We start from the raw sequence: 26,043 nt of genomic DNA on the forward strand, positions 1-26,043 counted from the left end.
CATTTTCTAGTTAACGCATGTACATTTCACAACAATCACGACCAAAGTAATAGAGTTCTTTTTGCCTTTTCCAAATTCAAATTGCCACTCTGTTGTGCTACGAGCCCAGTAATTGCAGCATGATCTCAATCTTATCTGCTTGAAAAGACATCCACTATCGGCATCACGGAAAGGAATCTCGTGTTTGAGCACAGATGACTGGAACTTGCTAATGTGGTGCAGGCTCAATTTTTGTTAGCTGAAAAGACAATTACGGATGATACTGGGCTGATGTGACAGCACTGTTATTTACATTTGATGTATACAACTTATTAGTAGAGATGAATGCTTTAAAATGTAAAATCGGAAAATATCGGTATCGTTTTTTTTATTATTGGTATCGTTTTTTTTTTTTTTTTTTTTTTTTTGTTTTTTATTAAATCAACATAAAAAACACAAGATACACTTACAATTAGTGCACCAACCCAAAAAACCTCCCTCCCACTCATTCACACAAAAGGGTTGTTTCTTTCTGTTATTAATATTCTGGTTCCTACATTATATATCAATACAGTCTGCAAGGGATACAGTCCGTAAGCACACATGATTGTGCGTGCTGCTGGTCCACTAATAGTACTAACCTTTAACAGTTAATTTTACTCATTTTCATTAATTACTAGTTTCTATGTAACTGTTTTTATATTGTTTTACTTTCGTTTTAATTCAAGAAAATGTTTTTAATTTATTTATCTTATTTTATTTTATTAATTTAAAAAAAAAGGACCTTATCTTCACCATACCTGATTGTCCAAATTAGGCATAATAATGTGTTAATTCCACGACTGTATACATCTTATCAGTTGATATCGGTATCGGTTGATATCGGTAAAGAGTTGGACAATAACGGATCATCGGATATCGGCAAAAAGCCATTATCGGACATCCCTACTTATTAGCTACGACTATTAATACTATCAAAACCACCGTGTTCATTTATGAGACAACCCTGATTAGGAGAATTATGTATAATAATGTACTTCCAGAGGACCCAATCATTGTCTTCTGTGTCATTCCTTATATAGTCTGTAAGGAAACCCAAAGAAAATAAAACATTTCCATCTAGTATTCACATTACCATGAATAGCTGCAAATATTTCAGTGGAGGTATTTTCTTCAGTTGGTTCAATCTGTCTGGGATTTCATTATTTTTTATGTCACCTGCTCTTGTTCTGCAGATGTGATGTTGTAACTGTGATTACTGGCTAGCACGCTGAGTGGTTCCCAGAAAGCCTCATCATGTAAAGACCCTTCACACGAGATGGGAATGAAAGTCTTGTAAACAAGAGGTGTGTGTATTTCTAGAGAAAAGAAGTCCCGATCTTCAGGATGTCGATTCTCCCAGTGGCCTGCAGAAAAACTGCTGTTTTGCAGACGACCTGGAACAGGAGTCAGAGCGAGACTGTGGTCTGGATGCGGCTACTTCTGTGTCACAGTGAGTTGACTCTCAGCTGTTAATTGCCATGATGCTGGTTTCATGACAGGGCTTAGTTAACACTTTTACACCTTCACAAAAACATGCTGGTTTGATTGACACCCATATTACAAAATCTGTCACAATGTTTTTTCTAAGTACACTGTGGTTTGCGGTGGTGTAGAACTGCACAGCTTCATACTGAGAAGTTAATGTTGTGGTCTGAGTACAAAATCAAGGAAATAAAACATTAGAATCTTGAAAAGCTCAAAAGTGGTCAAAAGTTTACATACACTTGTGAAGGACATAATGTCATGGCTGTCTTGAGTTTCCAATAATTTCTACAACTCCTATTTTTTTTGTGATAGAGTGATTGGAGCACATACTTGTTTGTCACAAAAAACATTCATGAAATTTGGTTCTTTTATGAATTTATTAAGGTTGTACTGAAAATGTGAACAAATCTGCTGGGTCAAAAGCATACTTGCAAACCCTCCCGGTTTTACCGGGAGACTCCCGGAATTTAGCGCCTCTCCCGATAACCTCGCGGAATAAATTTTCTCCCGATAAACTCCCGGAATTCAGCTGTAGCTGGAGGCCACGCCCCCTCCAGGTCAATGCGGACCTGAGTGGGGACAGCGGTGACAGTCTGTTTTCACGTCTGCTTTCCCACGATATAAACAGCGTGCCTGCCCAATCACGTTATAACTGTAGAATGATCGAGGGCGAGTTCTTGGTTTCTTATGTGGGTTTATTGTTAGGCAGTTTCATTAACGTCCTCCCAGCGCGGTAACAACACACATCAACAGCAGTCACGTTTTCGTCTACCGTAAAGCAGTTCGTCTGCCGTAAACAGCAATGTTGTGACACTCTTAAACAGGACAATACTGCCATCTACTGGATAGCCTCCGCAACACTGAAATTCAAGTATTTCTTTTATTTATATGTATAATAAAATAAATATATATGTATATATATATAGCTAGAAGTCACTGAAAGTCAAGTATTTCATATATATATATATATATATATATATATATATATATATATATATATATATATATATATATATATATATATATATGAAATACTCGAGTTGGTGAATTCTAGCTGTAAATATACTCCTCCCCTCTTAACCACGCCCCCCGCCCCACCCCCGACCATGCCCCACCCCACCTCCCGGAATCGGTGGTCTCAAGGTTGGCAAGTATGGTCAAAAGTATACATACAGCAATGTTAATATTTGGTTAAATGTCCCTTGGCAAGTTTCACTGGAATAAGGCGCTTTTGGTAGCCATCCACAAGCTTCTGGCAAGCTTCTGGTTGAATTTTTGACCACAACTTTTGACAAAATTGGTGCAATTCAGCTAAATTTGTTGGTTTTCTGACATGGACTTGTTTCTTCAGCATTGTCCACACGTTTAAGTCAGGACTTTGGGAAGGCCATTCTAAAACCTTCATTTTAGCCTGATTTAGCCATTCCTTTACCACTTTTGACATGGGTTTGGGGTCATTGTCCTGTTGGAACACCGAACTGCGCACAAGACCCAACCTCCGGGCTGATGATTTTAGGTTTTCCTGAATAATTTGGAGGTAATCCTCCTTTTTCATTGTCCCTTTTAATCTCTGTAAAGCACCAGTTCCATTGGCAGCAAAACAGACGCAGAGCATAATACTACCACCACCAGGCTTGACGGTAGGATGGGGTTCCTGGGATTAAAAGCCTCACCTTTTCTCCTACAAACATATTACTGGGTATTGTGGCCAAACAGCTAAATTTTTGTTTCATCTGACCACAGAACTTTCCTCTAGAAGGTCTTATCTTTGTCCATGTAATGTCAAGACAGTCATGACATTATGTTCTTTACAAGTGTATGGAAACTTTTGACCACGACTGTATTTATAGAAGAATGAAAGAAATGGGGTAAGGACTCTTTTCAGTCAGCCACTGTCTTTGCCTCTGTGGCGGGGCCCCTAGCATATACACACACAGAGAAGTTGAAGCTTTCAATGTAAACGTAAGGTAACGTTGTAGAAGTTATCTCAAAATGTAATGATTTGATTCTTATCTGCAGCCATCAGAGCGCTGCTCTGTAAGCCATCACCGCAGGGGGTAGAAGCGGCGAAGGTGTAGGTTAGGAGGTGGGGGTACGTGTGCGTGGCTGTGTCGTCGTTCATGGGTGCATGTTATGTCTATAAGCCTAGGGGGTCGCTCTGCTCGAGTCAAAGTGGCAAGGGATTTTCGCTGAATTGGTCTTGCTGGGGTGTTTACAGCATGGCCTTGCAGAGGCCATTGCAGAGGAAGCCAAATTGTAAATAACAATGGTTTTGGTTAGGCTGAGCAAATATATTCCAACCGTTTCTCTGCTTTAATTGTCCATTCTGGCTCTCAAAGTGATCATAATTACTCGCTTGCAGTAGTACTACTCATCGCTCCTCCTTTTTCCCCGCACGGCTACAATAGGAGCCAATCCGCTTCTGCTGAACGAGCCCAAACACGATGAAAGCCAATCAATGACCATTTCAAAGAGTGACTGACCATTGTTTTTCACCCACTACAAGGCCCCTTCTACACTAAGCCGGATAAGGTTATCCAGGGTAAATCCCACCTAACCTTACCCGTGTCCACACACAACAATGCCAAAGACCCCCTCCACTCTGTTCGCATGCGCGAAAAAATGCGCGCGTCATAGTCACCTCTGACCTGGAAGTGTATCCTTACCCTGTGTTTCAATGTAGACTATTGCCACATTTCTTTTAACAGTCATCATCGGCGGTCACTCAAACAAGTATGACGATCCTCCTGGTAGGGGTGTATCCCTTTATGGAGGATGCCTGTGCGTGACTTTGTTTAACGTGGGGAGACTGGTGCACAGACAGTCACCACACGATCCTTGACAGAATCGGGGCAGGGTCCAGTGGCATGGAGTCCAAGACGACTGGGGACCCTTTTCTGCTGCAGCCTTCTTCCGCCATCGCAGCCGTTGTGGTAGTTCTTAAATCTACCGTCTTCCGCTTGCTCCGCCGTTGAGGTCTTCACCGTATCCCTGGCTAGGGGACAGTCAGGTACTAGGCCTTTGCCAAGGGCCACCTAGGGTAACAGTAGTAAAGGGGTTAACCTCCTAGTGCCCCAAGACCCCATAGAGGAGCCTCCACTGCCGGATGCACTTTAACGTCATGCCCAGGACACAAGTAACAGTTTAACAGTAAACCTTGCTTGCCTCACCATCAGCAGCTGTTAGACTATTGTAGTGAATCACACCTGAGCCATCATACATTAATCATATTTTTAATGGTCGTTTGAAAGTAAACAAGGTGATAAAAAACATTCTACAACAACCAACAACAGGACACCGGCGGTCGTACTGGACGGCCGCAACCACTTCATGGCTTCACAATAGTTATGGAGTACAAAACTAGACATTGAGTAATCGCTCGACATACATCGCGGACAATAACTGACAGTCTGCTTCGCCAATCCAAATGCATTCGCTATTTTTTGTAGTCTTCTCTTGTCCACGGGAGCCTGCATTGTCGTCTCCCCTTCGACAAATGGACAGAGTTTTTCACTAAATAGAATCACAGCTGACCTGGACATTCGAAAGTTCTCTTGCCGTTCCTCTCACACAACGCACCCGTTGACAAACATATCCCACCAGGCTGCCGTTCTTCCAGGGCTTATCCAAAACCGTCGCTCAACATTGCTATGTTGCTGTCTGAGATGTGTTGTATCCGAAATAGCGGCAATCGCTCGTTTCCTTCTCTTAAGGTATTGATGTGTGATTTCCAAAAGCGCCTGTACATGTACAAGAAGTAGAAACACGGGCATGTCTAGATGACTCGCCGCCATCTTTCTAGTGGTTGCCGCCGAGTTACCGAACGGGTTGTTATTAAGCTGAGTGTAGCGCGTTCTTTCTGATGTCACTTCCTGTGTGGAACGCGGTCTTTATGGCGTCACTTCCTCTCCGAACTCGATAACGATCAATGAGTCCATACAAAGCTAAGAGCCGGAGATAGAAATAGACGGCGCACTTACCCGTGTAAAAAATTGTCCGAGGAGGGGAACCTTAAAGGCCTACTGAAACCCACTACTACCGACCATGCAGTCTGATAGTTTATATATCAATGATGAAATCTTAACATTGCAACACATGCCAATACGGCCGGGTTAACTTATAAAGTGCAATTTTAAATTTCCCGCCACTCTTCCGGTTGAAAACGTCTAGATATGATGACGTATGCGCGTGACGTCAACGATTGATACGGAAGTATTGGTACCCCATTGAATACAATACAAAAAAGCTCTGTTTTCATTTCAAAATTCCACAGTATTCTGAACATTTGTGTTGGTGAATGTTTTGCAATTTCTTTAATGAACAATGAAGACTGCAAAGAAGAAAGTTGTAGGTGGGATCGGTGTATTAGCGGCTGGCTGTAGCAACACAACCAGGAGGACTTACTTGGATAGCAGACGCGCTAGCCGACGCTCGCCGCCAACCACACGGATGATCGGGTGAAGTCCTTCGTCCTTCCGTCGATCGCTGGAACGCAGGTGAGCACGGGTGTTGATGAGCAGATGAGGGCTGGCGTAGGTGGAGCGCTAAGGTTTTTATCATAGCTCTGTGAGGTCTCGTTGTTAAGTTAGCTTCAATGGCGTCGTTAGCAACAGCATTGTTAAGCTTTGCCAGGCTGGGAATTATTAACCGTGTAGTTACATGTACATGGTTTAATAGTATTGTTGATCTTCTGTCTATCCTTCCAGTCAGGGATTTATTTATTTTGTTTCTATCTGCATTTGAGCCCGATGCTATCACGTTAGCTCAGTAGCTAAAGAGCTTCGCCGATGTATTGTCGTGGAGATAAAAGTCACTGTGAATGTCCATTTCGCGTTCTCGACTCTCATTTTCAAGAGGATATAGTATCCGAGGTGGTTTAAAATACAAATCCGTGATCCACAATAGAAAAAGGAGAGAGTGTTGAATCCAATGAGCCAGCTTGTACCTAAGTTACGGTCAGAGCGAAAAGAGATATGTCTTGCACTGCATTCTAGTCCTTCACTCTAACGTTCCTCATCCACGAATCTTTCATCCTCGCTCAAATTAATGGGGTAATCGTCGCTTTCTCGGTCCGAATCGCTCTAGCTGCATTGAAAACAATGGGAAATTTTGAGGAGTCCTTCCTCTGGTGACGTCACGCTACTTCCGGTACAGGCAACGCTTTTTTTATCAGCGACCAAAAGTTGCAACTTTATCGTCGATGTTCTCTACTAAATCCTTTCAGCAAAAATATGGCAATATCCCGAAATGATCAAGTATGACACATAGAATGGATCTGCTGTCCCCGTTTAAATAAAAAAAATTCATTTCAGTAGGCCTTTAAACGGTGATTTAGTGTGGCTGAATCGAGGCTTAGGCTAAATAATTATTCGTTTAAGGGGTTATCCGGCTTAGTGTAGACATAGCCCAAGAAGAGGGCGAGGCAACTCGCAGACAAACAGAGACAGTAATTCCCTCATAGGGAAGTGGCACTTTTGCTTCCCGATTAAACCATATGGACAATGAAAGACTAATCAGAGGAAATAACTGTAAAGTAACTGAGCTGTGATGTAAGAGCTTACAGTTAAGTGAAACAAATGGGGCTACAATTTCGACCATTGGGACTTCCTTTCTAAATTGTCTTGTAATGAGTCTCGCAATGCTTGGTATGGCGTTGTTGAGAAAGAGCACGTCTGTGCGAAATTTAACGCCCTACTTACAAATAGTTAGAGGTAGGGGTGCAACGATTAACCGACAAAACTTGACAGTAAAATTTGTTGCCGACGAATTGATTTGTCGATTAAGAGTTGGTGACGTCATAGCTCGGGTTTTTATGGACGGAAGCAAACATTTGCGAGTCAACGATGAACAGCAGCAACAGAAAAAGAAAAAAGGCCGTGGTGACTGGCAAGAACACCGTGGGTGAAAACATGAAAAGTAAGGAAATATTTTGCACTAAAAACGTCAACGCGGATCCGGCTTTTCAAGGCAGTACATCTGAGATGCGTGGGCATTTTAAGCGGAGACATGTCGGACATCGGGAGGATGCGGACTCTTCTCGGTAAGATAGTTAGCATGTTCGCTTGTTGGCTAACAACAGAGAGACAAATTATGTCTTCAACAATCCTTATAGACAAATGTTGCCAACTAAACCTTGTCTTTTTACTTGTTTCCATCTTTCTAAACAAGTCATCATCATCAAAAAAAATATTGAAGTGTCAGATAGCTCTGATGTTGTTTTGTTTGTTTTTATTGCTACTATTTTGACTGTCCTTTGTTTACATATATATTATTTTATTACTTTTTTTATTTAATTATTTAATCTACTTTTTAATTGTTACTTTGCCTGCCCTTTCTTTGAAATGGCCAAAAGTCCAATAGAGTTAATATTGTTGTAACAACCTAATGAGAAGCACAATTACAGCAAAAATCAGAGGTCCCCAAACTTTTTGACTCGGGGGCCGCATTGGGTTAAAAAAATTTGGCTGGGGGCCGGGTTGTGTATATATATATATATATATATATGTATGTATATAGAGCACGATGAAGTCACATAATCGATGGGAAAATGCATTTTTAGACATTATGATTTGCCTGAGCGGCTAAGAGACACCGAGAGTAACAAGCGGTAGAAAATTTATTAGAAAGGACAGTTTTTAAAAAAATTAAAAAATGTTTTTGTTTTTTTACTTGGGACTTCCCGCGGGCCAGATTTTGGACTCTTGGGGGGCCGGAGTTTGGGGACCCCTGACATATTTCTAAATAAAGTATTCATCGTTAGCAGATCTCAAGCAGAATTTAAAAACTGATGGCTAAATTGAAACCAGTGAATGGTTGTCCATCCATCCATTTTCTACCGCTTGTCCCTTTTGGGGTCGCGGGGTCTCGCTGGAGCCTATCTCAGCTGCATTCGGGCGGGAGGCTGGATACACCCTGGACACGTCGCCACCTCAACGCAGGGCCAACACAGATAGACAGACAACATTCACACTCACATTCACACACTAGGGCCAATTTAGTGTTGCCAATCAACCTATGGTTGTACGCTTTATAATACAATTAGTCGACTAATCGATCGTTAAGATAGTTGATGACTTGTCGACTATCAAAATAGTAGTTAGTTGCAGCAGTGGCGGAACAAATGACCGGGCCCTTTAAACCCTGTGCTATCAGGTGGCGAGACTGGGGATTTTAGCTCAGTGGTCAGGCCGCTCGCCTCTCATGCCGGTGACATGGGTTTAGGAAAAACTCAACGCAGTCGAGAGAGTACACAACCGCTACACTTAGTTTATTTTTTCCTTTCCTTCACTTTTATGTTTATATGAACTGGCAACTTTGTAGTAAAAATGCTCACCCAGCAGTACTCTGTTGACAAGTGACGAATGACGTTGGTGGACGGTTGATGTCAATTTTACCCAAAATACACTTGGAGACAATATGGTCGATCCACTTGTAAATGTGCATGTCGCAAAGTGAAATGTGGGAGCGGAAAAAAAACCCAGTTATACAGCACAACGTTTTTTTACACCTTCTAAATCACTAAAGTCAGTCTTGTAAAGTTTTTAGCAACCTTGACTCGTCCTGACTGGGGCAACCTATAAGTTCACATACATCCAGCTCTTTTATTAGTGGTGGTTGCAATAAAACTGTTTGCATGTCCTGAGCTCCTCCGGTCCCAATTTGTGGGAGAGGCCAGCCAAGAGCTGGGCCACATCCCCGTTCCCGGTAGGACCCTGCTAGGGGCCGGGACAGGGGGTGCAACGTTCTCCCAGCCTCCTCTGAAGCTCCCCCCCTGAGTTGCAGCCCCAGAGTTATTTGGCTATTGGACGGAATTTCAAGATTATCTATAAAATACACTATAACCTTCACATGTGAACTTGATGTTACCCTCTTTAAAATTGTGAGCAACTGTTCAATATTTCATTACATTTTGCAAAACTTTATTTTGTAACGAAGAACTGAATCTCAAAATGTACAACAAGTGTGTGAGCCATATTTCAATTAATACTAGTTCATCATTTCTATGACTCTTCCTGTCTCTGTTCATCTCTGTTGCCACCAGCTGTTGATACTCTGTGACACTCTAAGCCAGGGGTGTCCAAACTAACATACATATTTTGATAATACAATTTATATATAATTAATAATTATTATAGGAGGAAGTGCTGTTATGTGTCGGGGGAAGCGAAGACTCACGGAGACAAAAGTGTTTTCATGGAAGGTAAAACCTGTAGGAATTGTGCCTCTGTTTGTTATCATACGATTGGTAATAAAAGTTGAAAATAGCGTCGGACATTGTGTGATTGCTTCTGGGGGCTACAATATATTATATTACTTTAATTCGTTTACATGTAAAAAAAAAAAAAAAAAAAAGCCCTTATTTTCAAAGTATGGCAGTAATAAAAATGCCGTGGCTGTGCGCCACATTCAATTACATTAATTACATGATGGCGACAAATAGGCAAGGCAAGGCAAGGCAAGGCAAGGCAAGGCAAGGCAAGGCAACTTTATTTGTATAGCGCTTTTCATACACAAGGCAGACTCAAAGTGCTTCACAGACAACAAAGTGAAATGAAAGAAAATAAAAGCAAAATTAAAATGCAGACAATAAAAATAAAAACAGTGCAGACGTTAAAAGTTAAAAGATTAAAAGATTTAGCTGAAAGCTAAGGTGAACATAAAAGTCTTCAGTCTAGTTTTAAAAGTGGTCAGAGTTGGGGAAAGTCTGACATCTTCAGGAAGTTTATTCCAGCCCTTTGAGACACTTGTGATTTAGGGCTATATAAATAAACATTGATTGATTGATATTCCAGCTATTTGTTGCATAGTGACTGAATGATGCTCTCCCTTGATTTGAGTTTACTCTGGGAACCGCTAATAGACTGGTCTCAGAAGATCTTAGTGATCTAGAGGGCTTATATAGTGGGAGCATATCAGTAATATACTTCGGCCCTAGACCATGTAGTGATTTATATGTGAGCAGGAGGATTTTGAAATCAATTCTCTGATGTACAGGGAGCCAATGTAAGGATTTAAGAATTGGTGTAATGTGCTCACATTTTCTGGTCTTTGTTAGAACTCTAGCAGCAGCGTTCTGAACAAGCTGTAGCTGCCTGACAGTTTTTTTGGGAAGACCTGCAAGGAGACCATTACAATAGTCTAGCCTACTGGTAATAAAGGCATGTAGAAGTTTTTCAAAGTCTTGAGCTGACACGAGCCCTCTAAGTCTTTTTACATTTTTGAGGTGATAGTAGGCTGATTTTGTTACTGATTTGATGTGACTGTCGAAATGTAAAATAGAATCTAAAAAAAACCCAAGATTTCTGGCTTTATTTGAGGTTTTCAGGGACAGTGATTGAAGGTGTTGGACGACTTTAAACCTTTCTTTTTTAGCACCAAAAACAATTATCCCAGTTTTATCTTCATTTAGTTGTAGGAAATTTTGGCACATCCAGTGTTTGACTTGCTCAATGCACTGGCACAGAAGATCTATGGGGCGATAGTCATTTGGTGATAGCGCTACATAGATTTGGGTGTCATCGGCATAGCAATGATGGTCAATGTTATTATTTTGCATGATTTGTCCTAGTGGGAGCATATAGATGTTAAATAAAGTCGGCCCCAAGATTGAACCTTGGGGGACTCCACACGTTTCGTTGGTTGGTTCTGATACAAAGTCACCAATGGAAACAAAATAGTTCCTATCTTGTAGATATGACACCAATCAGATGTTTAACCTCTTAAGGCCCAAGCTGTTTGTTTACATGCTGTTTTTTATTCCTCTTTGCTATTTGGGCTTAGTGGACCCTAATTAGAATAAAAACTAAAAATCATCTTTTAATATGATGTACTTAGTCCATAAGTACACAAATGTGTACTTATGGACTAAGTACGGTCCTCTCCAAGGTTTCTCATAGTCATTCACATCGACGTCCCACTGGGGTGAGTTTTCCTTGCCCTTATGTGGGCTTTGTACCGAGGATGTAGTTGTGGCTTGTGCAGCCCTTTGAGACACTTGTGATTTAGGGCTATATAAATAAACATTGATTGATTGATTGATTGATTGATTGATTGATTGATTGATTGATTGATTGATTGATTGATTGATTGACTTCATGTGTAGTGACATGCACATTTTTATTTTTACACTTTTTTTTCCAAATTCCATTGTATGTTATACTCTTCTGACACCACCAGATAGCAGTATAAGTGTCGACACTTATTGGGGGGTCTTATGCCGACATATGGATCCATATGTCGGCATAAGACCCCAATTCAGTAGTGTACACTCTCTCTCTAGGTCGTCCTCAGACGAGCCTTCCATCGTTGCTTCCAGTCATCCCGATTCTCCATACATTTGGCCAGTTCCTTGGTACTCTGAGCTCCTGCATCCTTCTTGAGTATGTCCACGTATGTTAGTGTGGGACGTCCTCTTGACCGATGCCCATGTGTTGGTTCCCACAGTACCAATTTGCTGGCTGGCAGCTCCTGATGCCTTTGGCAGTGCCCTGCTAGTCTCATTCTCCTTACAGCAATCTTCTCGCTCACCCTTGGTATTCCCCTGTAGAGGACTCTGTTGGTTACGTGCGCACTCTTGTTGATGTTATGCACTGCACGCAGCATCCTGGTGTAGCAACCATCCAGAGACCTCCCAAGGGTTGGCTTCAGGGTCCAGCATTCGCTGCCATAGAGGAGAACGGACTCAACTGTCGCGTAGAAGAAGCTGAGTTTGATTTGGCGGGGGAGGTTGGAGTTCCATACATTGGTCATGCCGTTCAGGGCCCTCCATGCAAGTGCCTTCCTCACTTTTAAATCCCGCTCAGTTGAGTTGACCCATCCGCCCAGGTATTTGAAGTCCTCAACTTCTTTCAGCACAGTGCCTCCTGCTGTTATCAGAGGTTGATGTTCTGGTGGAACATTGTAGGTCATGACCTCAGTTTTCTTGGCATTTAGCCTAAGGCCAACCTTGCCGCACTCTAGCTCTACCCTGTGTAGGAGTTCTTGTGCTTGTTCCACGTTGTTGGAGAGCAGACTGATGTCATCCGCATAGTCAAGGTCTGTCAGGACCACTGCCCGGTTGTCGACTCGACTTCCTTGGTGTCAGCGTGAAGCCAAGTTCCTGCTCTCGCCCATTTATTGCCTTCCTGAGCGCATGATTAAGGACTATGATGAAAAGGAAGGGGGCTAGTGTATCCCCTTGTATAACTCCTGCCAGGATGTCAAACTCCTCGCTGTTGCCATCTGGGGTCACCACCCTGGCCCTTGTTCCTGCGTACATGGACTCTATTGCTCGGAGTAGGTTCGGAGGAATACTGTATGCCTTCAAGATCTTCACCATCGTGCTTCGATGTATCGAGTCAAATGCCTTTTTGAAGTCTATGAAGCATAGGACTGCAGTCAGGTTGTCCTTCCTCACCTCCTCAATCAATCTCCTAAGTGCCAAGATCTGGGCTGTAGTTGTTCGTCCTTCTCGAAAGCCGTTCTGATTTACTCTCAGGTGAGGGTCGATTGCATACCCTGTTTAGGATCATGCGGTTGTAGACTTTCGCCGTGATACAGGTCAGGCTGATGCCTCGGTAGTTGTCTGGCTTCGAGAGGTCTCCGGATTTGGGCACTGGCACGATATTTGATAGAGACCACATATCAGGCAGCCGATTGTGCAGCAGAGCAAGGTTGCAGAACTCTACACAATTTTGGAAATAAGAGCTAAAAGGTGCTGTCCACACATGTGGCCACTAAGGCCTTTAGAGGTTAAGTTTGATATAAATCACCCTGCAGGGCCAGATTGAGGACGCCGGCGGGCCGCTCTTGGCCCGCAGGTCGTAGTTTGGACACCCCTGCTCTAACCTCAGTGGCCACTTCCCTCTGAGCACAGCTTGTTTGACACCTCGCAATGGTGAGGTACTGCTGATGTCTTGGTCTCATGTTGTCAAAATGTAAACACCATGATGAACAGGATGTTTACATACCAATTCTTATTACTCCAGCACATGACGTTGTTCAGCTCGGTGTTGCAAAACAAGTTGTCCAAAAAAGTTGGACACAGTTTCAGAGAAGGTGAAATTTAACTCACCTGTAAAGGTTATAGTGCATTTTATTGTGCATCTGTAAATTTCTCCTGAAAGTCAAATATCCCTGACTTTTTGTAAGTAGTGTATGTAACAATTTGTTCATCTGTTTCCCCTCAACTTATCCATGTTTATGTAAAAAGCAGTGTCTTAAAATTGATTAATAATCTAAAATGCGGTATCCTAAAACCTGCAAATACCTGCAGACTCTGTGAATTGCCTTTTCAATCAATTTTGCTAGACAATATGGACATTCCCACCACACACAGAATATCGGTGTTTGGTGAGATTAGGTGCTCTACAAAGTAGGGATGTGCCGATCGATCGTCCAGCAATCTGTATTGGTCATTTTTAATGAAAACGTACTTGATCGAATTTGTCGATTTTTGCCTTTTTATGACGTTCACAATGGACTATCCATACTGTATTATTTTTTAGTAACCCGGCTTCCGAGCGGCCAGCAGCTAATTGTGTGTCTCCATACACAGTGTGAAGTAGTGTTTGGAATTCCGTCTCTTTTGGTTCGGCTCCTTAAAAAGGTCCCAAGTGGTTCCTCAGATTTTTTTGTTACTTAAATTAATTTATTCAATCCAATCCAATCCACTTTATTTATATAGCACATTTCCAAAAACAATAGAAGTTTCACAAAGTGCTGCACAGAAGTTAAGACATACAGTACATACTAGGAGAGTCAGTAATATAAAACATTGGTAACGCGTTAGTATGGGGAACACATATTCACCATTAATTAGTTGCTTATTAACATGCAAATAAGTAACATATTGGCTCTTAATTAGTCATTATTAAGTACTTATTAATTAATGTTACATGTTCCCCTAGTGTCCAAATAACTGTAAATTAAGTCTTTGTTACTTTAATAAGAAACTAATTAATGGTGAATATGTTCCCCATACTAAAGTGTTACCAAAACATTTAACTATAAAAATAATAAATACATCAGAGAAAATAAAATACACTAAAATCACACAACTCTCGTGCTGGTTTAAAAGCCAAAGAGTAAAAATATGTTTTAAAAGACGTGATGTAAAACCCATTAAAGAGGGAACCGTCCGAATAGCAAGAGGGATATTGTTCCAAAGTTTTGGAGCCACAGCAGAAAATTCTATTACCAAATTATGTAAATAAAATCATAAAATATAACATATCTATACTATTTACAGTCGCGATCAAACGTTTACATACACTTGTAAAGAACATAATGTCATGGCTGTCTTGAGTTTCCAATCATTTCTACAACTCTTATTTTTTTGTGATACAGTGATTGGAGCACATACTTGTTGGTCACAAAAAAACATTCATGAAGTTTGGTTCTTTTATGAATTTATTATGGGTCTACTGAAAATGTGACCAAATCTGCTGGGTCAAAAGTATACATACAGCAATGTTAATATTTGGTTACATGTCCCTTGGCAAGTTTCACTGGAATAAGGCGCTTTTGGTAGCCATCCACAAGCTTCTGGCAAGCTTCTGGTTACATTTTTGACCACTCCTCTTGACAAAATTGGTGCAGTTCAGCTAAATGTGTTGGTTTTCTGACATGGACTTGTTTCTTCAGCATTGTCCACACGTTTAAGTCAAAACTTTGGGAAGGCCATGCTAAAACCTTAATTCCAACCTGATTTATCCATTCCTTTACCACTTTTGACGTGTGTTTGGGGTCATCGTCCTGTTGGAACACCCAACTGCGCCCAAGACCCAAACACTGGGCTGATGATTTTAGGTTGTCCTGAACAATTTGGAGGTAAACCTCCTTTTTCATTGTCCCATTTAAAGCACCGGTTCCATTGGCAGCAAAACAGGCCCAGAGCATAATACTACCACCACCATGCTTGACGGTAGGCTTGGTGTTCCTGGGATTAAAGGCCTCACCTTTTCTCCTCCAAACATATTGCTGGGTATTGTGGCCAAACAGCTACATTTTTGTTTCATCTGACCACAGAACTTTCCTCTAGAATGTCTTATCTTTGTCCATGCGATGTGATGTGGGTGGCTACCAAAAGCGCCTTATTGCAGTGAAACTTGCCAAGGGATATGTAACCAAATATTAACATTGCTGTATGTATACTTTTGACCCAGCAGATTTGGTCACATTTTCAGTAGACCCATAATAAATTCATAAAAGAACCAAACTTCATGAATGTTTTTTGTGACCAACAAGTATGTGCTCCAATCGCTCTATCACAAAAAATAAGAGTTGTAAAGATTATTGGAAACTCAAGACAGCCATGAGATTATGTTCTTTACAAGTGTATGTAAATTTTTGATCGCGACTGTATGTGGCTTTATTAATAAACTTCACATAACATATACATAAATTCATTTGAAATAAGAAAAAAAACATTTTGATTTGTAAACGTTTCTCATCAATTGAGTCCTGTTTTGCTGGGGTCATACACAAGCCTTTTGCATTAAACTGTCTCATAGAGTTCTGGTGTCTGTGGTGGTGATATACTGGCCGGTGCTACAGACATAGGAGCAGCAACAGCTGCAGGAGTTGCTGGTCTTTTTTTCCAACTCCATTATTTGCACTGTTTGATGATTCATTCGCATACGCCTGTGCAGGTTGTTTGTGGAAATGTATATTTTACAAAGTGTACACTCTGCCTCTCCGTACTCTAACACTTTAAAATGTGTCCAAGTCTCACTCCTTTTCCTCCTGTCACTCATCTTTGGGAAAATGCTAAAATCCTCTTGCGCTTTTCTCGCTCTTGTCTCGCTCCCTCCTGTTGGTGTACGCTGCTGTGTGTGTGTGTGTGTGTGTGTGTGTGTGTGTGTGTGTGTGTGTGTGTGTGTGTGTGTGTGTGTGTGTGTGTGTGTGTGTGTGTGTGTGTGTGTGTGTGTGTGTGTGTGTGTGTGTGTGTGTGTGTGTGTGTGTGTGTGTGTGTGTGTGTGTGTGTGTGTGTTGCATGCTAGTGTATGTAACCATTCCTCTCTCCCCTTCTGGACTGTGTAGTCACACAGACGCTGCCATAGCCACACATTTTGAACAATGCGGCTTTAAAAGGCAATTATCAAAAAAGAAATCGCTCTCGATCAAGAGTGGGCTCTCTCCATCGCGAGTCGGCTCCCGTCGTTCACTTCAAAGAACCATCACTAGTGTGAAGCCACTTCTTTAACTTAATAATAATCACCTCCATTAAGGCACATAAACTGCATTTATTAGTATCTTAAATACCATTATCACTGAAGGACGAGGTTAAACGGGAGAAATATAATTTTAGAGAAAAATGTAGTTTAAAACATTTTTACGCACATACAACACTTAAGACCTTCAGTATATCAGTATACGGAATTCAATTATGGAATGTATTAAGCAAAGAAATCAAACAATGTATTAATATAATCCACTACAAGAAACTCTTCAAATTTAAAGGCCTACTGAAACCCACTACTACCGACCACGCAGTCTGATAGTTTATACATCAATGATGAAATCTTAACATTGCAACACATGCCAATACGGCCGGGTTAGATTAGTAAAGTGCAATTTTAAATTTTCCGCGAAATATTCTGCTGAAAACGTCTCGGTATGATGACGTTTGCGCGTGACGTCACGGATTGTGCGGAAGTATTGGGACATCATTGTGGCCAGCTATTAAGTCGTCTGTTTTCATCGCAAAATTCCACAGTATTCTGGACATCTGTGTTGGTGAATCTTTTGCAATTTGTTTAAGGAACAATGAAGACAGCAAAGAAGAAAGCTGTAGGTGGGATCGGTGTATTAGCGGCTGGCTACAGCAACACAACCAGGAGGACTTTGAGTTGGATAGCAGACGCGCTACCATGAGTACAGCTTTGGCTTCCAAACATTTGATCGCTTGCCCGTACGTGCGTGCCACTATGTGCATGTCACGTACGTAACTTTGGGGAAATATATGTGCTGTATGAACTTTACGGAGGTGAACGGTACTTTGGACTGTGGGATTGAGTGTGTTATGCGGGTGTTTGAGTTGTATTGGTGGGTTATATGGACGGGAGGGGGGAGGTGTTTGTTATGTGGCATATTAAATATAAGCCTGGTTGTGTTGTGGCTAATAGAGTATATATATGTCTTGTGTTTATTTACTGTTTTAGTCATTCCCAGCTGAATATCAGGTCCCACCCGCCTCTCACAGCATCTTCTCTATCTGAATCGCTTCCACTGCCCTCTAATCCTTTACTCTCACTTTCCTCATCCACAAATCTTTCATCCTCGCTCAAATTAATGGGGTAATCGTCGCTTTCTCGGTCCGAATCGCTCTCGCTGCTGGTGGGAATGATTGTAAACAATGTGCAGATGTGAGGCGCTCCACAACCTGTGACGTCACGCTACTTCCGGTACAGGCAAGGCTTTTTTATCAGCGACCAAAAGTTGCGAACTTTATCGTCCATGTTCTCAACTAAATCCTTTCAGCAAAAATATGGCAATATCGCGAAATGATCAAGTATGACACATAGAATGGACCTGCTATCCCCGTTTAAATAAGAACATTTCATTTCAGTAGGCCTTTAGAGTGTTTACACAGTACACAGAAGAAGAACCATGATAAACATTCTGAATTTATTTTATTCATCCATTCATTTTCTAGATAATCTTATTTATCTCACCATATGAAATACAGCTTACGTCACTAATTATTTTTTAATAATGTTTTATGTTATTACATATGGAGTATATTGTGAATAAATTGAGAACAGGATGTTAGGATGTGGTGATATGGTTCCCAAGGATGCAGAGACGAGTTTGGGTTTACAATTGTTCTTCCACTTTATTTGGCGGAAGCACAAGGTAGCAAAAAACAATGGCGATGGTGGAGAACACAACACACCATGTAACAAACTACTGAGAGAAAAAACACAAAACTAAAAGCGCTAGACAAGGCTAGGAAAAATATACTTCATGAGAGAAGTGATAAAACAAGGTACCAAAATAAAACGCTAGACAAGGCTAGGATTGTACGGGCCAACCTGAGGTGAAAGGTTCGCGACTTAGTGAGTCCTCTTGAACGACCAACCGTTTGGTAGCAATGGCAAAAGTTCCGGCGCTCACCGGCCGTCAGCAGCCAGTTAAAATAGGCTGCTGCTAATCAAGCTCAGGTGTGTGCTGCTGCCTTGCGTCAGCTGCACTCCATACTGTGGATGAGAGAGAGAGTGAACATGGTGCAGACAATAGAAATAGGCAAGGACATTTACAGATTACCACAGTACCCCCCCCTCAACGGACGCCTCCTGGCGGCCTACCTGGCTTGTCTGGGAATCGAACGTAAAAGTCCTTGATCAAGTCCTTGTCAATTATAAGCGATCTAGAAATCCATGACCGTTCCTCTGGGCCGTACCCCTCCCAGTCCACCAGGTATTGAAAACCCCTTCCCCTTCTTCTCACATCCAAGATGGTGTTTACAGTAAATGCTGGGTGACCATCAACCAGCCTGGGTGGAGGAGGCGGTACCTCCGGAGGACTGAGTGGGCTGGATGAGACAGGCTTGATGCGGGACACGTGAAAAACAGGATGGCACTTGAGAGATCTAGGGAGATGGAGCTTGACTGCAACACGATTGATGATCTTGGCAATGGGGAATGGTCCAATGAACCTGGGAGCCAGTTTCCTAGATTCGGTGGCCAATGGTAGGTCCCGAGACGATAACCAGACCTTCTGTCCCAACTGGTAGTGTGGGGCTGGTGTGCGATGTCGGTTGGCTAAGACCTGGTTCCTGGCCGATGTTCTTTTTAACGCAGCCCTGGTGTTGCGCCAAGCCTGGTGAGCCCGACGCAGGTGTGCCGTTACGGATGGTACGTCGGCATTGGGTTGGGTAGAAGGAAAAACTGGGGGTTGGAAACCATAGGCGACGTGAAATGGAGACAGACCGGTGGCGGAGCTAATGAGAGAGTTGTGAGCGTATTCTATCCATGGGAGATTTTCAGACCAGGTTGCGGGTTGCTGATGACAAGTGCACCGGATGGCCGCCTCCAGGTCTTGGTTGGTCCGCTCGGTCTGTCCATTGCTCTGAGGGTGGTAGCCGGAGGATAGGCTAGGGGAGGCCCCCAGAGACTTGCAGAATGCTCTCCAGACGGCCGAGGAGAACTGTGGCCCTCTGTCGGATACAACATCAGTGGGGATGCCGTGCAGCCGGAAAGCGTGGAGCACTAATAATTGGGCTGTTTCAAGAGCAGACGGCAGCTTGGGGAGGGCTACGAAATGGGCCATCTTCGAGAACCGGTCCACAATGGTCAAAATGGTGTCGCTTCCCTCAGAGGGGGGCAGTCCTGTGACAAAATCCACAGCTATGTGTGACCACGGGCGGGAGGGGATGGGTAATGGGTGTAGCAGTCCTGCTGGGGCCTGGTGGGATGCCTTGTTCCGGGAGCAGACCCGACATGCTGCCACAAACGCCTTCGTATCTGCCAGAATGGATGGCCACCAAAAACGCTGGGAGAGGATAAAACTGGTGCGACGAATGCCTGGATGGCAAGCGATCTTCGACCCATGTGCCCAATCCAGAACGCTGGAACGGAGCCGAGGAACCACAAACAGCCGACCTGGTGGGCAGCCCCGCGGAGATGTGTCTGACTTCAGGGCCTCCAAGACCTGCCGCTCGATGTCCCACTGGAGTCCCCCAATGAAGTGGGTATGGGGAACAATAGGTTCAGGTGAGGAATCTTCCAAGGACGAAGAGTAGACACGGGACAGGGCATCGGGCTTCCCATTCTGAGAACCAGGTCGGAAAGTGATGATAAAGTTAAAACGGGTCAGAAATAGTGCCCACCTGGCCTGGCGAGGGTTCAGTCTCTGTGCGGTCCTTAAGTAGGACAGGTTCTTGTGGTCCGTGTAGACGATGAATGGTAGCTCCGCCCCTTCCAGCCAGTGTCTCCACTCCTGAAGGGCCAAGATGACCGCCAGAAGCTCCCTGTTGCCAATGTCATAATTCTTCTCGGCAGGGGATAGGCGACGAGAGAAGAAAGCACAGGGGTGCAACTTCTGGTCGCTGGTAGATTGCTGGGAGAGTACGGCCCCTACACCTGAATCAGAAGCGTCCACTTCAACAAAAAATTGGAGAGAACGGTCAGGGTAACAAAGCACAGGCGCCGAAGTAAACAATCTCTTTAGCCTTAGGAACGCGGAATTAGCATCGGGTGTCCATTCAAACGGAACCTTAGTAGAAGTTAGCCTCGTAAGTGGCTCAGCGACGCGACTAAAATTGCGAATAAATCGCCGATAAAAATTAGAGAAGCCCAAGAATCTCTGGAGGTGCTTCTTGGACACCGGAGTGGGCCAGTCTACTACTGCTTTGACCTTAGCAGGGTCCGGTCTGAGTCTACCCTCCTCAATGATAAATCCTAAGAAGGGTATGGAAGATGAGTGAAACTCGCATTTTTCTGCCTTGACGAACAGTTTATTTTCGAGCAAACGTTGAAGGACTAACCGAACCTGCTGCACATGTTCGTCAAATGTCGAAGAATAAATTAATATGTCGTCCAGGTAAACGAAGAGAAACCGCCCTGTCATGTCCCGAAAAATATCATTAATGAAGCCCTGAAAAACGCCAGGTGCATTTGTAAGTCCAAACGGCATGACAAGATACTCAAAATGTCCGAGAGGAGTGTTGAATGCGGTCTTCCATTCATCCCCCTCTCGGATGCGAACTAGATGGTACGCGTTACGTAGATCGAGTTTAGTAAAAAACCTTGCGGACTGTAAGGGAGTAAATGCAGAATCAAGGAGAGGAAGAGGATACTTATTCTTGACAGTAATCAGATTAAGAGCGCGGTAGTCTATACAAGGCCGTAGGGACTTGTCCTTCTTTTCGACAAAAAAAAATCCGGCGGCTACTGGTGCGGTCGAGGGGCGAATGAGGCCCGCAGCTATTGAAGTGTTTATGTATTCCTCTAGTGCTTTGAGTTCGGTGTTCGATACCTTGTACAAACGGGTCGATGGTAAAGCCGCTCCGGCTAGCAAATCGATACCGCAATCGTAGGGTCGGTGGGGGGGAAGTGAGAGTGCTCTATCTTTGCTAAACACCGCTCTTAAGTCATGGTAGTTTGTGGGCACGTTTGTCAAGTCTATGTTCTCTACAACGGTGGTAGGTGGCGGTGTGTGAGATCCCGCTGCGGAACGGAGACAATGTAGGTGGCAGGTAACACTCCAATTAATAATGGCCGAACGAGGCCAGTCTATGCTCGGGTTATGCTTCTGTAACCAGGTTAACCCAAGAATGATGGGCGCGGACCGTGATGGCACAATCAAAAAAATTATTTTCTCACAATGATTTCCAGACAAGCGCAGGTTGAGTGGGAGTGTCTGGTGGGTTATGCTGGCTAATAGGCGCCCATCTAGAGAATACACCCTCTTGGGTACATACAGTTTCACAACAGGAATCTTATGGAGTCTCATGAACTCAAAATCCAAAAAGTTATCATCTGCTCCCGAGTCAATGAGAGCGCAAATGTCTATTTGTTGGTTAGGCCAAGAAAGAGTACCTTTTAGCTGCATTCTGCCTGCGGCCAACGAAGGAGAACGGCGACCTCTGGTGGACGTGTCCTCTGGCGAGTGAGGGCGCGCTCGTGGCCGTGCGGCGGGGCGCGGTAGTTCCTTGCAGCGGGAGATGAGGTGATCAGCGCCTCCACAGTATAGGCAGAGTTGGAGGCGAAAACGGCGTTCCCTCTCGGCGGTGGTCAGTCGACGGCCTCCCAGTTGCATTGGCTCGTCTATCTGCCATGAAGGAGAGGTGTCTTCGAGGACGAGTTGCTCCGTCTTGCAGATGGCGGGTCTAGCAGGCGCTGATTGGCTGCTAGGTGGGGCTTGTCTTCCCCGTCGATCCCTCCTCTCCTCTAGTAGGCGGAAGTCGATTTGCACCGCCAGCTCAATTAGATCATCCAGGTTCGTCGGGAGTGACAGCGGGATCATCATATGACGAATTTCGTCCGCGAGACCCAGGAAGAAGGCGTCCAACAACGCCGAGGGACCCCAGTCACAGTCGGCCGCCATGGTGCGGAACTCGATCGCGTAATCCGCGACCCGTCGTGAACCCTGTTGCAGCCGGAAAAGGGATCTAGCTGCCTCTCTACCTGGGAGTCGTCGTTGGAATATTTGCTTCAAGGACTTGGAAAAGTTCGCGTATGTGGAGCTGGAGGTGGTCTGACGGTTCCATTCGGCAGTCGCCCAGGTGCCAGCGCGGCCAGACAGGTGAGAGATCACAAACGCTACTTTAGCCCGCTCAGAGGTGAAAGCGGACGCGTTTAGCTCAAAATGGAGTTCACACTGCGTCAGGAATTGTCTTACGTCTTCCTTTTCCCCGGAAAAACGTTCGGGTCGGGAAAGCCGTATATTGCTAGTACTAGCGGGTTGTGTAGGCTGGGTGGATGCCTGGTCTGGCACGGTGGTCGAGGTGGGTACGACGGTGGCTAACAGCATGTTGATTCGCTCCAACATGGCGTCTTGGCGCTCCGACATCCCCTGTAGACCTCGGCTCAGGTGGTCAAGCTGGTCCCCCTGCTGGTTGATCCTTTGAACCTGGCCTTGCAATGCTCTCTTCAAGGAGTCTGTCTCTGCGGGTTCCATCGTTTTGGCCGGAACTTTCTGTTAGGATGTGGTGATATGGTTCCCAAGGATGCAGAGACGAGTTTGGGTTTACAATTGTTCTTCCACTTTATTTGGCGGAAGCACAAGGTAGCAAAAAACAATGGCGATGGTGGAGAACACAACACACCATGTAACAAACTACTGAGAGAAAAAACACAAAACTAAAAGCGCTAGACAAGGCTAGGAAAAATATACTTCATGAGAGAAGTGATAAAACAAGGTACCAAAATAAAACGCTAGACAAGGCTAGGATTGTACGGGCCAACCTGAGGTGAAAGGTTCGCGACTTAGTGAGTCCTCTTGAACGACCAACCGTTTGGTAGCAATGGCAAAAGTTCCGGCGCTCACCGGCCGTCAGCAGCCAGTTAAAATAGGCTGCTGCTAATCAAGCTCAGGTGTGTGCTGCTGCCTTGCGTCAGCTGCACTCCATACTGTGGATGAGAGAGAGAGTGAACATGGTGCAGACAATAGAAATAGGCAAGGACATTTACAGATTACCACACAGGAAGTGAACAAGTTTTAGCAACTGTTATGTAAAGGAAAAGGGGTAGGATTAAATAAGCTCTGCTTCTTCCTACTCATTTTTGAACATGTTGAATAGAGAAACTGGAAATTGTGATGTATCATGTTGTATGCATGCGTGTTCCAAATAAACACAAACTCAACTCAACTCAAAAACATGTTACACATTGAGAGTAAACTGGAGCAGGCATGCTATTAGTTAAGCTAACCACTAAGAAATAACTAGATGAAACAGTGAGCAGTTATCAACACGAAATAAACAATTCGATTTTTAAGTCTAGAGTACTCTAGAGCAGAGATGTCAAACATGCGGGCCCCGCGAACAGGTTCAATCTGGCCCGTGAGATGAGTTTGCTAAGTGTAAAATTGAGCTGCATTTTTAAATGAAAGAAACTGCTGTTCTAAATGTGTCCACTGTATGTTGCAATAGCAATTCTGTTAGGCAAGCAAATAGTATACCAAGTATACATGTATACCAAGCAAGATGTACATGGTAAAGTGGGGCTTGTGCAAATTTAAAGAAAGTGAACAGTGGAAATGACAAATGAGGTAGTTGATGCATAGAAGAGTTTTTATTTACCGTATTTTCCGGACTATAAGGCGCACTTAAAATCTTTTTTTTCCCCTCAAAACTCGACAGTGCGCCTAATGTACTGAATAATTATGGTTTTGTTTACCGACCTCAAAGCAATTTTATTTGGTACATGGTGTAATGATAAGTGTGACCAGTAGAGGGCAGTCTAACATAAGAGATACGTGTAGACTGCAATATGATGGCAGTCAAAGCAACTTTTCTTACCTTCTGGTACCTGCTGATCTGTATTTGGGATCTGCATAAATCTTGAAAAATTGCGTGAGTCCGCCTTTGTAGTCTGTGCCGACAACGGAGTCGATAAGCTTCTTCTTTTTCTCTGTCTTCTTGTTATGGGACATTCATCCTCCGCTGTTGCCATTTCTAATATAAAGTAGTTTAAAGTTTTTACTTATATCTGTCAGTAAACTCGCTTTGAAAGCGCTAAAACATACCGGTGTAGTGAGCTTAAATTATACACCCAAGGAAGTTTAGTTATTAGAGTTCCGGTCGGACGGTTTTTCACGGGACACATTTCTGGCCTTGTTGTTGTTTCCGGATGAGAAGATGCTGCCCCGTTATTGATTTAAGTAAAGTCTGAATGTCATTGAAACAGTTAGCTCCATCTTTTGACACTTCTTCCACTCCCGTCCTTGCACGCTACACCGCTACAACAAAGATGACGGGGAGAAGACGCTGCCGAAGGTGAGCCACGTATATAAAACCGCCCACAAAACGGCGCATCCTCAAGCGACTGTCAGAAAGCGGCTTGAAGATGATCTGTAAAACATAATCTATGCAACATTTTGACCAAATAACCACCATTACATGTTATGTAGACCACAAGGAAGTGTTTTCCATTTAGAAAAAAATAATAATAATTTGACTCCTTTAATGCGCCCTATAATTCGGTGTGCCTATTATATGAAAAAAGATCGAAAATAGACCATTCATCGGCAGTGTGCCTTATAATTCGGTGCGCCCTATGGTCCAGAAAATACGGTATGATTTATTTAGTTTTTGTTCAATCCTAGATGGGCTGTGACTAGAGATGTCCGATAATATTGGCAGGAAATCGGAAATTATCGGTATCGTTTTTTTTATTATCAGTATCGTTGTTGTTGTTTTTTGTTTTTTATTAAATCAACATAAAAAACACAAGATACACTTACAATTAGTGCACCAACCCAAAAATCCTCCCTCCCCCATTCACACCCATTAACACGAAAGGGTTGTTTCTTTCTGTTATTAATATCCTGGTTCCTACATTACATATCAATATATATCAATACAGTCTGCAAGGGATACAGTCCGTAAGCACACATGATTGTGCGTGCTGCTGGTCCACTAATAGTACTAACCTTTAACAGTTAATTTTACTCATTTTCATTAATTACTAGTTTATATGTAACTGTTTTTATATTGTTTTACTTTCTTTTTTATTCAAGAAATTGTTTTTAATTTATTTATCTTATTTTATTTTATTATTATTTTTAAAAAGGACCTTATCTTCACCATACCTGGTTGTCCAAATTAGGCATAATAATGTGTTAATTCCACGACTGTATATATCGGTATCGGTTGATATCGGTATCGGTAATTAAAGAGTTGGACAATATCGGATATCGACAAAAAGCCATTATCGGACATTCTCAGCCTTGACTTAAAGTTTATTTGCTTTGCAGATGCAAGTTCAGTTTAAATTCATTGTGTTCTTCTTGGTGTTTGTGAAACTGCACCATTTTTTCCCTCAGAATTTTCAACTAAATTGAAGTGTTTTGTCAAGAGGATTATTTGCGACATCTTACATTTTCAGAATG

The 26,043-nt window shown here is 43.1% G+C and overlaps 1 protein-coding gene across 2 annotated transcripts in view; it reads left to right on the forward strand.

Moving 5' to 3' along the window:
- Positions 1-26,043, forward strand: part of kcnq1.1 (potassium voltage-gated channel, KQT-like subfamily, member 1.1) — a 111,159-nt gene that overhangs the window by 62,608 nt on the left and 22,508 nt on the right. For both annotated transcript variants that reach the window (XM_062033106.1, XM_062033115.1), the window contains one exon: positions 1,342-1,471. In XM_062033106.1, the coding sequence (XP_061889090.1) occupies positions 1,342-1,471 (130 nt within the window). The remainder of the gene's footprint in view (positions 1-1,341; positions 1,472-26,043) is intronic.

This window comes from Entelurus aequoreus, linkage group LG02, assembly GCF_033978785.1.
Source record: "Entelurus aequoreus isolate RoL-2023_Sb linkage group LG02, RoL_Eaeq_v1.1, whole genome shotgun sequence".
NCBI classification, from domain to species: domain Eukaryota; kingdom Metazoa; phylum Chordata; class Actinopteri; order Syngnathiformes; family Syngnathidae; genus Entelurus; species Entelurus aequoreus.